Source organism: Salvelinus alpinus, chromosome 23, assembly GCF_045679555.1.
Source record: "Salvelinus alpinus chromosome 23, SLU_Salpinus.1, whole genome shotgun sequence".
Classification (NCBI taxonomy): Eukaryota; Metazoa; Chordata; class Actinopteri; order Salmoniformes; family Salmonidae; genus Salvelinus; species Salvelinus alpinus.
This window is the reverse complement of record NC_092108.1, coordinates 21,276,372-21,292,614: the sequence shown is the minus strand read 5'-3', so window position 1 is coordinate 21,292,614 and position 16,243 is coordinate 21,276,372. Positions and strand designations below refer to the sequence as shown.

General features: G+C 42.9%; 1 protein-coding gene across 3 annotated transcripts in view; it reads left to right on the top strand.

The window, feature by feature from the left end:
• LOC139550552 (E3 ubiquitin-protein ligase mib1-like) overlaps positions 1 to 16,243 on the top strand; it is a 104,968-nt gene that overhangs the window by 35,246 nt on the left and 53,479 nt on the right. For all 3 annotated transcript variants that reach the window (XM_071361507.1, XM_071361506.1, XM_071361508.1), the window contains exons 10-12: positions 11,590 to 11,697; positions 12,147 to 12,344; positions 12,630 to 12,781. In XM_071361507.1, the coding sequence (XP_071217608.1) occupies positions 11,590 to 11,697; positions 12,147 to 12,344; positions 12,630 to 12,781 (458 nt within the window). The remainder of the gene's footprint in view (positions 1 to 11,589; positions 11,698 to 12,146; positions 12,345 to 12,629; positions 12,782 to 16,243) is intronic.

Here is a 16,243-nt window from a genome sequence, read left to right as displayed (position 1 = left end):
AGAGGGGCCGAAACAATGCGATCAAGTACATTTCGTGGAACATCAAAGGGGTTAATAACCCAGTGAAGCGTAAGAGGGTGTTGACACACTTAAAGGGTTTGAATGCAAATATTGCATTTCTACAAGAGACTCACTTGAGGACTGGTGAGCACTTTAGGATGCGTAGGGACTGGGTTGGTCAAGTGTTCCACTCTAACTTTCATAGTAAATCAAGAGGGGCTGCCATTTTGGTTGATAAAGCTACTCCCTTTGTAGCTTCTGAGGTTATCGCTGATCCTAAGGGACGATACATCATAGTAACCGGTAAACTGTTTTCTACCCCTCTTGTTTTGGCTAGTGTTTATGCTCCCAATTGGGATGACACAAGTTTCATTTCTTCCTTTTTGTCTGCTATACCAAATTTAGATTCTCATTTGTTGATTTTAGGGGGGGATTTCAACTGCAAAATGTCCCCAGTTCTTGACAAGTCCTCACGAACAACTACAGGCCCATCTAAATGTGCCCTACTTATTCAAGCCTTTCTTCAGAAATATGCCATGTTTGAGGCCTGGCGTTTCCTACATCCTACAGATAGACAGTATTCCTTTTATTCTCATGTCCATCAAACATACTCCCGGATTGATTACTTCTTTTTGGACAAAAAACTTCTGCCTAACCTTCGGCAGTGTACTTACAAGAGTATTGTTATTTCTGACCATTCACCATTAGTGCTTGAACTAGAGTTTCCCCAGCGACCTCCTATGTGTTATCAATGGCGTCTCAACCCCATTTTACTCTCAGATAAGGAGTTTGTCAATTTCATTTCTTCTGAAATCACCTTATTCCTAGAAACTAATTCAACACCAGGTATGTCCTGCTCTACCATATGGGAGTCTCTCAAAGCATACCTACGTGGCCAAATTATCTCTTATACAGCCAACCAAAACAGAGTTCGCTCTCAGCGACTTCGGGACCTGAGCGAATCCATAGCCACATTGGATGAGAAGTATGCTACGGTTCCTTCCTCTGATCTGCATAAAGAGCGCCAACTACTCCAATCTGAATTTGATGAGCTTTCTACCAGGCAAGCTGAACAGTTACTCTTGCGAGCTCGGTACAGAGTGTATGAACAAGGCGACAAGGCCAGTAAACTCCTTGCACATCAGATCCGTAAATCTGAGGCCTCACGTTTAATCCCACAAATAAGGACCCCGTCTGGTGCCACCACAGTTATACATAAAGAGATCAATGATCAATTCAAACAATTTTACTCTGCGCTATACACCTCTGAATCCCCTCAAGACCCTTTGCTGATTGATTCCTTCTTTAATGGCCTGAATATGCCTTCAATTGATACAGACACCCATGACTGTCTAGAAGAAGAATTTACACCTGAGGAGATTGCAACAGCAGTGTCCGCAATGAAAAGTGGTAAATCACCGGGTCCGGATGGTTTTCCAACCGAATTTTACAGGACGTTTTCTGGTCTGCTTTGCCGATTCTTGTCTCGACTATTTGCAGAGTGCCTTGATACCTCAAAGCTACCGCCTACTCTTTATCAGGCTTCAATTTCATTACTATTAAAGAAAAACAAAGACCCCCTGGAATGTGGATCCTATCGCCCAATCTCGCTTTTAAACTGTGATTACAAAATTCTAGCCAAGCTTTTAGCCATCCGTATGGAAGGCTCGCTGCACCAAGTAATACACTCTGACCAGACTGGCTTTGTGAGAAATAGGCATTTGTTTTTCAATATTAGGCGCCTTATGAATATACTGTACTCCCCAGCGTCGGAGGACCCAGAGGTAGTGGTCTCACTTGATGCAGAAAAAGCGTTTGACCGCGTTGAGTGGGATTACCTAACAGCTACCCTTTATAGATTTGGCTTTGGTCCCAAATTCATTGCGTGGATAAAGATTCTTTATTTTTCCCCCATGGCTTCGGTACGGACTAACAACTTGTCCTCTGACTATTTTCCCTTGCACCGCGGATCCAGACAGGGCTGTCCACTCTCCCCCTTGTTGTTTGCTTTGGCAATCGAACCTCTCGCCATTGCACTACGCTCTAATGATGCCATTCAAGGAATAATCAGGACGGGCTCAGAGCAGAAAGTCTCGCTATATGCGGATGACCTCCTTTTGTTTATCTCTAACCCTGATACCTCATTGCCACGCGCCTTATCTGTTCTTAAAAGGTTTGGATCAATCTCAGGGTACAAGCTGAATCTAGGCAAGAGTGAGCTTTTTCCTGTAAACAAGGCTGCTTTAAAGTGCTCTTTTACAAGTTCTCAGTTTAGGATTGTCCGGGATCAATTCACCTACTTGGGAGTTAAAGTGACAAGGAAATATTCAAATCTGTTTCAGGAAAACTTGGTTGCTCTAGCAGACAGTTTGAAACAATCTTTTACTTTTTGGAAGTCGCTACCTCTTTCTCTTATCGGAAGGATTAATGTCATTAAAATGAGTGTGTTGCCCAAATTTCTATATTTATTTCAATGTTTACCCATTTTTATTCCAAAATCTTTTTTTATTTCACTGGATCAAACATTCATGCATTTCATTTGGGATGGCAAGGTACCACGGATTGGTAAAAAACATTTACAGAAGCCTAAGTCATTGGGGGGTTTAGCTCTACCAAATTTTCAGACATACTATTGGGCTGCAAATTTCAGAGCCCTTCTGTACTGGCTGCAGACTGATCCTACTGGCCCCAGACCACTCTGGGTCCAGATGGAGTCTGAATCGTGTAAACCTGCTGCACTTTCTTCTGTGTTGTGCTCGTCTCTCCCAGTGTCCCTAGGCAAAAGGTGTGTCAACCCAATTGTGAAGCAGTCTCTTAAAATTTGGAATCAGTTCCGTTTAGCCTTTGGCCTCCGAGGCTTTTCTCTATCAGGCCCAATCAATCAGAACATTTTATTTCCTCCATCTTTGAATGATGGGGCTTTTGGCATCTGGCACTCACTAGGCCTCTCCTCACTAGCCCAATTATTCTTTGATGACACATTTGCCTCTTTTGCTCAGCTACAGGAAAGGTTCAACCTCCCCCAATCCCACTTTTTCCGCTATCTCCAGACTAGGAACTTTGTCAGAGCTAACACACCTGAATTTCCCCATAGGCCTGCGAATACAGCTATAGAGAGCATCTTGGAGCTGAACAAGCTTCCTAGGGGCACAATTTCAGATGTATATGCAATCATTCATGACTTACAGAACCCCTCTTTGGTGCCTTTAAAGACTCGATGGGAAAAGGATTTGGGGGAGGAACTTGGGGAAGACACCTGGGAATCTGTGCTGCGCAGGGTGCATTCGTCCTCTTTTAGCACTAGACACAGCCTCATTCAATTCAAGGTGGTTCACCGTATCCACTGGTCTGGGGCCAGACTTGGAAGAATATTCTCTGATTTTGATCCTACCTGTGTCAGATGTAAAATTGAACCAGCCACACTGTTGCATATGTTCTGGGGCTGTCATAAACTGTCAGGTTTCTGGGAATTAATATTTAAATGTTTCTCTGATATATATGACACTGTTATAGATCCGTCTCCCCTTACAGCCCTTTTTGGTGTACTGCCCATAGGTACCCCCCTGTCAAGAATCCAGTCGGACACTGTTGCTTATACAACTCTTTTAGCTAGACGGCTAATACTACAGAACTGGAAGATGGCAGCTCCCCCATCTTATACATATTGGGTGAGAGATGTGTTGTGCTCTCTGAAACTAGAAAAAATTAAATTCAATTCACGTGGGAACCCCAAACTGTTTAATGAGGCTTGGGCTCCATTCCGGTGTTACTTTAAACAGTCCATCCTCTGATGGCATTCCTATTAAAACCAAAATAAGTCTGTATTTGACCCCCCTGTGACTTACTTAGGGGTTGGATGAGCATTTCTCTGTGTTTTTTCTGGGGGGGGGGGGCATTAAGGTTGATGTGCTTATTGATTGTGACCTGCGGATGCCTTGTTCATCTTGCCGGGGCAGAGACTAAGGTGTGAGCTTGTTTTTCCCAGTTATTTTTATTTTTAAATTTTGTTCACGCCTACATAAAATTATTATTATTCATTTTTTATTTTAAAGCATTGTAAACTTTTCATTTTTGGTCCAGTGGATGGTTGGTCTGTGGCCTTGACTGTCTGTGAGTGGTTGCATTTCTCCACCCCATCCCTTGACTGTTTACAGGAACAATGGTGAGGTGGTTGCTCTGTCCCTATACTATAGATTGCCCTTTAACCTTTGTAGCCTTCTGCCTGGTGTGTTTAACTTGTCTAAAGTATGGTATCTTTAAAGCTATTTTTTTTTAATGTATTATTTGTATTTTTTTCTAGTTGAGTATATTATTTATATTGCTTTGTCTTGTCTGTGTGTGTAAAACTTAATAAACAGAGTTTTCAAATAGCTATTCATAAACATTACAAAAAAATACATGTTGTATAGGAAAAGATAGATTCATTAGTTCTTAATGCAATCGCAGTGTTAGAATTCAAAAAATATCTTCATTACGACATAAGGCTTAGTTATGGTAAGTGAAAGCCCAAAACCTGAACGCAAAAATAATAGAACACAGTTCGACAGATATATGAAATTGCATCCCAAAATGGGTTCTACCTTTGGTGATTTTCCATCAGAATGTTGTACAAGGGGTCCTTTGTCCAGAACCGTCTTTGTTTGGTATCAGAACTTCGTTTTTCCCTCTTGAATTAGCAAGCACACTGGCCAAGTGGCGCGAAGCTATCCTTCCTGAACATATGCAGACAAAGCAACACGCCTAACGTCCCGAAAAAAATTCAAATATCTAATAAAACTATATTGAAAAAACATACTTTACGATGATATTGTGACATGTATCAAATAAAATCAACGCAGGAGATAGTATTCGCCCATAACGACAGCTTTTCAGAAGGCAATAACAGGTCCCTGCACGCGCCTTACAGAAAATGGGGGACACGTTGTTCCAAGAGGATGTATTCCACCTCAGAACAAGATAATCAACTCCTTTCTCCTCTCACTTCCTCTTGACATCTAGGGGAAGGTGTATGACGTGCACGTATAGTCATACGTATCATGCCCATTTATAGGCAGGTCCTTGAACAGAACATAGATTTCAGACTTTCCACTTCCTGGTCACAAAGTGTGCTGCCAAATGAGTTCTGTTTTACCCACAGACATTTACATTTACATTTAAGTCATTTAGCAGACGCTCTTATCCAGAGCGACTTACAAATTGGTGCATTCACCTTATGATATCCAGACAAAATTCAAACGGTTTTAGAAACTAGAGAGTGTTTTCTATCCAATAGTAATAATAATATGCATATTGTACGAGCAAGAATTGAGTACGAGGCCGTTTAAATTGGGCACGATTTTCCCCCAAAGTGAAAACAGCACCCCCTGTCCTCATCAGGTTAACAATACATTCTCTGGCGATTGCTCTGGTGGACAGTCTTGCAGTCAGTCAGCATGCCAATTGCGCTCTCCCTCAAAATTGAGACATCTGTGGCATTTTGTTGTGACAAAATTGCACATTTTAGTAGCCTTTTATTTTCCCCAGCACAATGAGCACCTGTGTAATGATCATGCTGTTTAATCAGCTTCGCACAACATTTTAGAGAAGTAAGCTTTTTGTGCGTGTTGAACATTTTTGGGATCTTTTATTTCAGCTCATTAAATGTGGGACCAACACTTTACATGTTGCAGTTATATTTGTGTTCAGTATAAGTAATAATAAACACAAAATCCCAATCAATATCCATCAATTTAAGCTCGAAACATCAGGTTGTTTTGCATGGCTTGCGCCAATTTTTTTTTTTTTATAAACATCCCCGCAGCATGATGCTGCTACCACCATGCTTAGTCCTTCTGGAAAGTTCTCCCATTTCAAAGAGGGACTCCAGAGCTCTGTCAGAGTGACCATTTGGGTTCTTGGTCACCTTCTTGAACAAGGCCCTTCTCCCCCGATTGCTCAGTTTGGCCAGGCGGCCAGATCTAGGAAGATTTTGGTGGTTCCAAACTTCCATTTAATAATGATGTAGGCCACTGTGTTCTTGGAGATCTTCAATGCTGCAGAAGTTTTCTCGTAAACTTCCCCAGATCTGTGCCTCGACATAATCCTGTCTTGGAGCTCTACAGACAGTTCCTTCAATCTCATGGCTTGGTTTTTGCTCTGACATGCACTGTCAACTGTGGGAACCTTGAGTGGCCCAATCGAACATCCCTGGAGATACCAGAAAATAGCTGTGCAGCAAAGCTCCCCATCCAACCTGACAGAGCTTGAGAGGATCTGTAGAGAAGAATGGGAGAAACTCTCCAAATACAGGTGTGCCAAGTTTATAGCGTCATACCCAAGAAGACACAAGGCTGTAATCGCTGCCAAAGGTGCTTCAACAAAGTACTGAGAAAAAAGGTCTGAATAACTATGTAAATGTGATACTTCAGTATTTTTGAAAAAAATTATAGAAAGCAGTTTTTGCTTTGTCATTATGGGGTATTGTGTGTAGATTGATGAGGGGGGAAATGATTTAATTAATTTTAGAATAAGGCTGTAACGTAACAATGTGGAAAAAGTCGAGGGGTCTGAATACTTTCTGAATGCGCTGTAGATAGCAAGTTATACTTGGGGGTCTTGTTAACGCAGAGTTTTTCACTCAGGAAAAAAATATAAAACGCATAGTCCTAAACATTAGAAATATGATGGTCATGCGTCGTTTTTGCAAAAAAAGTATTTTTTATTTTTCATTGTAAACTCATTTACTTTACTCATCTGATGAAAATGAAGCTAATTTATGCCGAATGTGTTGCGCTAATGTATTTTCTTGTTTAGGAAAACTGTAGTTGCATGTCCCTGATCATTCTATTGAAGCAAAAAAAACACTGACATTCAATATAAAACGAGACCCCTGTCAATACACACAGCTGGACTACCCTGATCCCCATTTCTCCCATTGTGCTATTTACAAACAAGCACGTGGCTGGCTCAACTGTTCAGGGGAACTACTTAAGCTTCCTAATGTAAAATAATTTGACAGGTGAAATGAAGTTGCACAAGTTGACTGCATGTATTTACTTAAATAATAGCTACAAATAAGGTTGCATGTTTTGGGGAATATTCAGAGGTGGTAAATTTCTGTGGGAATTAAGGGGAATATATGGGAATTAACGGAAATATATGCAAATTATTAATACCATTTTAAATGTAGATGTTTTTTTGCATTGGATATAGTTACCATATCATATGGAGACAGGAACATTAACCTTTTACCTTATCATAAGTAGACCTAATTGTAAATTATTAAATCCTTCCAATAGAAATAAAATAAACATTTAGTTATGAATTGAACTTTAATTTAATGAGTTGACTCATTGATTTCACTGAACAACAAAAGAAAGGGAATATTTAATGATCCCCGATGATCCATCGCATTTCCCAAAAACGTTTTCAACATACATCTGTAAAATGATAGTCTAGAAACTAAAGCTTTGGTTGTCTTCCTCTCAGGCTTCCATGTCTTCTCCCTGGACCTCCTCAATGTCCACCTCTTGATCATCAGACTGTGAGGCCTCATCTTCACTGTCACTTTCCAACCTTCAAATTGTATTAGTCACATGTGCCGAATACAACAGGTGTAGACCTTAGAGTGAAATGCTTACTTACGAGCCCCTAACCAACATTGCAGTTTAAAAAAAAATATGGGTAAGAATAAGAAATAAAAGTAACAAGTAATTAAAGAGCAGCAGTAAAATAACAACAGAACAACAGCGAGACTATATACAGGGGGGAACCGGTACAGAGTCAATGTGCGGGAGCACCGGTTATTTGAGGTAATATGTACATGTAGGTAGAGTTATTAAAGTGACTATGCATAGATAACAGAGAGTAGCAGCGGTGTAAAATAGGTGGAGGTGGGGAGGGGGGCAATGCAAATAGTCTGGGTAGCCATTTGATTAGGTGTTCAGGAGTCTTATGGCTTGGGTGTAGAAGCTGTTTAGAAGCATCTTGGACCTAGACTTGGCGCTCCGGGTACCACTTGCCGTGCGGTAGCAGAGAGAACAGTCTATGACTAGGGTGGCTGGAGTCTTTAACAATTTTTATGGCCTTCCTCTGACACCATAACATTGTTGAGGTTGACTCGTTGTCAGGCTCAAAAAGCCTCAAATTTGCCCGGATGGCCACCAATTTTTCAGCCCTTGTATTGGTCAGCCTGTTGCGTGCTTTGGTGTGTGTGTTCTTAAACAAGGACCAGTTGCGCTCTGAGGCGGCTGATGTTGGTGGGATTTGGAGAATGATGGAGGCAACAGGGGAAACAGCCTCGGGTCCACAAAGTCCCTTACACCAGGTGGCTGATGAGATATGTTGGCACGACTGCCATATTGCATCTCCATCCCAAAGCCCTTGCTTGGAAGTGTACTCCGCCAGACTGCCAAGAACCTTGCCCTCATCCAGGCCAAGGTGGCGAGACACGGTAGTGATGACACCATAGGCCTTGTTGGTCTCTGCACCAGATCTCTGCTCTTGCCAGCATACTTGGGGTCCAACATGTACGCTGCGGCATGTGTGGGCTTCAGGCAGAAGTCTTGCAGAACTGCATGGAGGAACAGTGAAGTGGGCAGGGCAGTACAGATTTCTTCTCTTACATTTGCAAGCTGAGTCTGAACATCAGACAGGATGGCATTGTCTCCCTCAATCCGTGCAATTGCTACTGCTATAGGTTTCAGGAGTTTCAGGCTGCTTACCACTCTCTCCCAAAATGCATCATCCAGGAGGATCCTCTTGATGGGGCTGTCCATATCGGCAGACTGATATGGCCATTTCTTGGAGAGACTCCTTCCCCTCCAGGAGTCTGTCAAACATGATGACAACACCATCCCAACGGGTGTTGTGGGCAGCTTCAATGTGGTGCTCTTATTCTTCTCATTTTGCTTAGTGAGGTAGTTTGCTGCTATAACTTGATGACCCTTCACATACCTAACCATTTCCTTGGCTCTCTTGCAGAGTGTATCCATTGTTTTCAGTGCCATGATGTCCTTGAGGAGCAGATTCGATGCATGAGCAGCACAGCGAATGTGTGTGATGTGAGGGTAGGATTCCTCCACTTTGAACCAAGCAGCGTTCATGTTCGCAGCATTGTCTGTCACCAGTGGAAATACCTTCTGTGGTCCAAGGTCATTGATGACTGCCTTCAGCTCATCTGCAATGTAGAGAGCAGTGTGTCTGTTGTCCGTTGTCTGTGCTTTTGTAGAATACTGGTTGAGGGGTGGAGATGATGTAGTTAATTATTCCTTGCCCATGAGCATTCAACCACCCATCAGAGATGATTGCAATACACTCTGCTTTCTCTATGATTTGCTTGACCTTCACTTCAACTCTGTTGAACTCTGCATCCAGCAAATGAGTAGATAAAGCATGTCTGGTTGGAGGGGTGTATGCTGGGCAAAGAAAATTCAAAGATCTCTTCCAATACACATTGCCTGTGAGCTTCAGAGGTGAACCAGTTGCACACACAGCTCGAGCAAGACATTCATCAGCATTTCTCTGACATACGTTACTCCATTGAGTAAAAAAAAAATCTGATTCCAGGAGGACCATGAGCTGCTGCTATCGATAAGGTGTCTGATTCATCATTTTCGCCTCGAATAGTAGTGACTTTTGTCAGAGGTTGTGAGCAATGAGGGAACTTTATGCACTTCTCCAGATGATTCTGCATCTTTGTTGCCTTCTTCACATTTGATTTTGCACATTATTTGCAAATGTGTACACAGCTTTTCCTTCTACATTAGCTGCAGTGAAATGTCTCCACACATCAGATAGTGCCCATGGCATTTTCCTGTAAAGATTTAAAAAAAAAAAAAAAAAAAAAATACAATTCCATGTACAGATAAATAGTTAAGCAGTTAGATTAAACAAAAAGATAAAGATAAATGTTTTAAAATGAAACATGTATGGAAACAGGTGAATTAACACCTCAGTTAGCAGACTCAAGCAAGTTAAAACCCACATGGTAGCAAAAACTAACTAGCAGAAAATGTTAAGTGAGAAATGACTTAAACACACTTTGCTGTAGGCTACTATTTACTAGTTAACAAAAAATCATGTGTCATATAAAATATATTCACCCCAACCAGTATTGTAATCAAAACTTACCAGAAAGCATGTAGTCCTTGTTTCAGGCAGTGTAGTAGTGTGGGCTCTCTAGCATCTCATTAGTGTGCAAGATCTTGAGAATTAGCTGTATATGTGATGGAAGAATGCACTGTGCATGCAGAGGGTTGCAATTCCATTGAATTGGGGATACTTTAACCAAAATTTGCCACAATACCTATAATTGCCTTATGTGTATCCCACAAAAAAGGTTCACTGTTATAAGCTAACTTGTTTTATGAATTTGCACAAATTCAAAAGTGCACAAATTCCCGGGCTTAACTTCCCATGGGAAAAATTCCGGAACTTTTCCGACACTTTGCAGCCCTTGCTACAAATATTACAATGTTTGGAAAAATGTGAAATAAATAGTTTTGACGGTATTGAAAAAACATTCTGTGGCTATTTCCAAATATTCTGGTATACGGTATACCGCCCAAGCCGAGTGAATATACCCCATTTTATGGTCTAGGGCCAATTTTCCACGTGACTAGGAAAACTCTGTGGCCTAGTTATAGGTGAGGCACAGAGTTTTTCCTTGTCAGGTTGTTAGTCAGGAATAACTCCTGTCCCTAGTGATGATGCTTGTCCGTCCATCAACCAGGCCAACAACCTGCCCCTAAGGGGAGCTGTCTGCTGTCTGCGCTCTCCTCTTTCCTTAGAGAGCTGCTTAGAATAGAGAGTAGAGCATCTTAGCCTCCCTCCCCTCATTGTAAGAGTTCTGCAGCATTGTCTCTGCGACCGTGTGTGTGAGCACGCGTGTCTCAGTGCGGTGAGGGTTGGCCAAGTGCCTCGATGTCTTGCAGTGGAATTATTACTTAAAGGCCCAGTGCAGTCAAACTTGATTTTCCTGTGTTACTGTGAAATTGTGACGATGATGATGATAATTCCCTTTAAGTGTAAGAGCTGTTTGGAGAAAAAAAAACTGACATTTCAGCTCGTTTTGCATGAGTGGAGTTTTGGCCTGCCTGGCAGTATAAGTTAATAGACCAATAACAGAGAGTTTCAAACTTCTCTGCCAATAATAGCTACTTTTCAGTTCACATGTCCGTCCCATTAGGCTCCTCCTGTTAGGCCACCCACTCCGACTGCTCCCAGACAGTTCTGGCATAATTCTTGCTTGAGAAATCTCTTTGCCAAGAAGCTTTTTTTATTTATTTTTGACCATTGTTTAAATTACAATCACATTAAGGTACGTAATTGTTACCCAGAATTGATTTGATATTTCAATAAAAATGGCTGCATTGGACCTTTTTAAAGCACAGTGAGCTGGGCAAAGTGATCCTCCCGCCATGGCAAGATATGTTCTGTGACTCCCAAAGGACCACACATTAATATTTATGCCCCAAGTATTCCAGTACCTCAGTTGGCAATGAAACACACACACAACCCCGTCTTGTGTATGCGGGTGACGAGGCAGTGCACTGGATGAATTCAAAATACAAGAACACACTTAACAGTGCTACATTGTGTGTTTTTTAGGTGAACGGGCAGTGTGCTGGACACACAGCCATGCAGGCGGCCAGTCAGAACGGTCACGTGGACGTCCTCAAGCTGCTGCTGAAACACAATGTGGACCTGGAGGCTGAGGTTTGTACAGCCAACAGTTCTTCCTCAATACTAACATCTATACTATAGCCCCTTCTCAATAGTTATATATTTAAACCCTCCCCAATACCAAGACCAACAGTGCTAGAACTGATATCCCTAGACACTATATCAGGGCTGTTCAGTTCCAGTCCTGGAGGGCCGAAACACTTCTGTTATTCTTCTACCTGGTAGTTAATTACACTCACCTGGTGTCCCAGGTCTGAATTAGTCCCTTATTAGGAGAGGATGAAAACCAGGAGTGTTTCTTTACAGGTTTGACATTGAAAAGCTGTGCTCTAGTGAAACTACTCCCTTTCTTTTTTTCAGTCTTCCTATACTGGTCTCAATTCATACTCTTAAAAAGCTGACTGTATCAGTCATAGTTGGATGCTCGCTGAGGTGTAAACAGTAGAGACATTGGGTCAGTCTGTGTATAATATCCCTCCCAGGACAAGGATGGAGACCGGGCGGTGCACCATGCGTCCTTCGGAGACGAGGGCTCTGTGATCGAGGTGCTGCAGAGGGGCGGTGCCGACCTGAACGCCAGGAACAAGCGCAGACAGACCCCCCTGCACATTGCTGTCAACAAAGGCCATCTGCAGGTGGTCAAGACCCTGCTGGACTTTGGCTGCCACCCCAGCCTCCAGGTAACCACTATGAACATATGTGCACACACACACCACACACACTTCCATTTCACACATGCAAATAATACACACTTGTATATTTGTGAAACAGGACAAATACAATATAAGCAGCCGCTCTAACCAAAATATTTGGGTGGCTCTCTCTGCGCTCAAGTGTTTGTGAAATGTAAACATCTCCTTCACATAACCAGTATAGGCCTATATTGTTAGTGATAAGATTTTGATTTGATAATGATGGTTCCTGCTAGATATTGTGGTAACGGTATGTATGTCGCCCCCCTACAGGACTCCGAGGGAGACACGCCCCTGCATGACGCCATCAGTAAGAAGAGGGACGACATGCTCTCTGTGCTGCTGGAGGCGGGAGCTGACGTCACCATCACCAACAACAACGGATTCAACGCCCTGCACCACGCCGCCCTGCGAGGGAACCCCAGGTACGACCCTGACTTTAACTGCCAAGCCAGGGCTTGTGATGAAAAAGATGGAAATACTTTATTGTTCACACAATGTTGAAATCTGCCTTTGGCTTCACAGGAAACTGGCCTCCATACAGTTAGACTTGTGGCTTGCAAAGTTGTAGATGTGTTTCAAACTGGTTTTATTCTCATTGAGTACAAGTTAACTAATTGAATGGTACTGCTGTTAAATGGTTTATGACCACACTGAACCCTATTGCTTTTGAGGTTGATGGGTTTGGTCCTTTCTATCCAGGGCTAGCCTACATCCTAGCCTGCATCCTAGCGTACAGGCTACATCCTAGCCTACATCAGTTCTGTCGGTGTCCACTTCCTCATCCTTGGCCACAGCTATTTCTAGCTCCACTCTAGCGATGGGCTATTCTAGTCTCTCATACATACATGAGACACACATTAAGGCTAGTAGCTTAGAGAGACTATACTATACCGATCAGCTTGAAAATCCTGGGGTTATAGAGGCCACAGTCTCTCTGGAGTGTACGCCACACACACACATTAGCAGCTGCCTTTTTGGCTGGACTGGAGGTTTGGCTCGTGGTGTTGTCTTGTCAGAGCCGGCTAGGGGACATTAGTATCATTTCACCTTAGCTGACACACATTCCATTGGCATGAGGACAGAGAGAATTGGGGTCAGAGGGCTCTGGAGCACCTGCTATTTCAGCTAGCCTGGCCCGGCCTGGTCCACTGGCAGTGGCACGCACTGACGGCAGCAGCACAGTGGAATAACACTGGAACACCCCTGAGTCTTCATCGCTACTCTATGGCACTGCCTGCCACTGATAGATAGCCAGTTTGAACAATAATCTGGATTGCAATCTGCTTGCCTTGCTGTGCCAGCTTGACAGTCTATTACTGTACAAGCTAAGCTCTATGGCTTCAGTCAGAGATGCATTGAAGTCATTTGTCATCATAATGCAGTGATTTCACCAGTTAATGGCATCAAAAGATGGGGGACGAATGTTTCTGCTTTTTATTATTATTATTTTTTAAATATTGTCGGTCTATTTACTGTATAGGAAATTTGCTTTAAAACTGAAACATTTTCTCTCTGAGATTGTCAGCATAGAATGCACAACTTTATCTCCGCCACATGGCAAAATATGTGGAATTATGGGAAATTGGCTTTAAAACTGAAACATTTTGTCGCTGAGGTCAAATGTTCAGTCTGCAACCGCACTATTTGCCACGCCTATGGCCACGTTCCCGCCACGCCCACCACTCAAGCCTCATTTTGATCCAGAAAAACCATGGTACTGTACATTGCATTCCCTCCATTTCACTACACCCGCAATAACATCTGCTAAATATGTGTATGTGATTTGATCACCAGTTTGCAACAGTGGGAACTGTTAGTCCCATATTGACTGTACAGTAAAGGTGAAAAGTGCTGGAGTCTGCCTTGCTTTCCACCGGCACTCTGTCCCCCTCGTCTTTGAAGAGTGGGACAGAGTTCTCTAATCTAGCCATTTACTTTTATTTCACACACAAGCTCCTCCACAATATTGCAGAGAGAGGGAGATGGACCTCTGGACTCGACCAAGTCTTAAACCCCTTGAAAACGACGTCTCCCTGGTTTGAAGGGAAGTACTTATTTTAGTAGTGTTTTAGAAGAGTGACGTTTGCGTCCCCACTGAGTGCTTGGGACAGGGAGTAGGTTCTGACTGCAGTAGTGAGTCATATTCCTGAAAAGCACCCTAGGTGGTTGTCAGAAGGACAGAGTAAAGTGGCAGTCTAGTTTAGTGGCAGTTGTACCTCTAAATGGTACAACACGACTCAAGATTCTCTTCAAGCTATTTATGTTCAGGTATGGATGAAAACTGCCTGTCACATGATGATGTTTTATTGATTGTACACAAATGCAAGTTGCAAGTCTTGTGCATCATCTGGGATCAAATAACCACTCTGACAATCCCTCCATATCCCTCCATACACCCCTCAGCTGTATGATCTGCAGTGTTGTCTCTTGCAGTGAGCTTAAGACATCAGATAGTTGTCACGGCAGCCACACTGATCAGTCAGAGGGGTTCTGTGTGGTAAGGCCCTCCAGGGGTAAAAGGTGTTGAGGGTGAAGGGGGAAACAGAGGAGGATCTGGGGTGACCGATGAGTCTGGCATCTGGCTGTGTGTGTGGTGTGGGGAGTGCATTCCCAAACACCAGCAGGGGTACCTGCTAATGTGGGACCTAAACTATACATCACATCCATCATTACTCACACACACCGCATCGGGGTTTTGTACGTTCGTGTGTGTGTGAGAGATGGAGAGAGCAAGGGAGTAACATAGTTGAAGAGAGAGGTGTTGAAAGCAGATTCAAATGGTATTGTCTCCATATAAAGCAGCAGGCTTTGTCAGTCAGTTATTGAATCTTCTACAATTAGTGTGTAATTTAGTCTACTTGGTAAATAAATGTAAACCTTTAAATTGTGTATTGATTGTTAAGCTTGCATATTTTCTTGGTCGTTTGTGCGTGTGCGTAGTGGTGGAAAAAGTACCCAATTGTCATACTTGAGTAAAAGTAAAGATATCTTATTAAAAAATTACTCAAGTAAAAGTGAAAGTCACCCAATAAAATACTACTTAAGTAAAAGTGTTTGGTTTTAAATATACTTAAGTATCAAAAATCCTTATATTAAGCAAACCAGATGGCACCATTTTCTTGTTTTAGTTATTTATGGATAGCCAGGGGCACACTCCAACACTCAGACATCTTTACAAAAGGTGCTCCAAACAGAGATGGCCCTGTAGAGGCAGACTAGACAGCACCGCCACCAACCAGTTGCAGAGGCAGGTGTTTAGTCCCAGGGTCCTTAGCTTATTGATGAGCTTTGAGGGCACTGTGGTGTTGAACGCTGAGCTGTAGTCAATGAATAGCATTCTCACATAGGTGTTCCTTTTGTCCAGGTGGGAAAGAGCAGTGTGGAGTGCAATAGAGATTGTATCATCTGTGGATCTGTTGGGGCGGTATGCAAATTGGAGTGGGTCTAGGGTTTCCGGGATGGTGGTGTTGATGTGAGCCATGGCAAGCCTTTCGAAGCACTTCATTTTTACAGACGTGGGTGCTATGGGTCGGTAGTCATTTAGGCAGGTTACCTTAGTGTTCTTGGGAACTGGAACTATGGTGGTCTGCTTAAAACATGTTGGCATTACAGACTCAGACAGGGAGAGGTTGAAAATGTCAGTGAAGACACTTGCTCGTTGGTCAGTGCATGCTCGCAGTACACGTCCTGTTAATCCGTCTGGCCTTGAATGTTGACCCGTTTAAAGGTCTTACTCACATTTGCTGCGGAGAGCGGGATCACACAGTCTTCTGGTACAGCTGGTGCTCTCATACATGTTTCAGTGTTATTTGCCTCGAAGCGAGCATAGAAGTAGTTTAGCTCGTCCGGTAAGCTCGTGTCGCTGGGCAGCTCTCGGCTGTGCT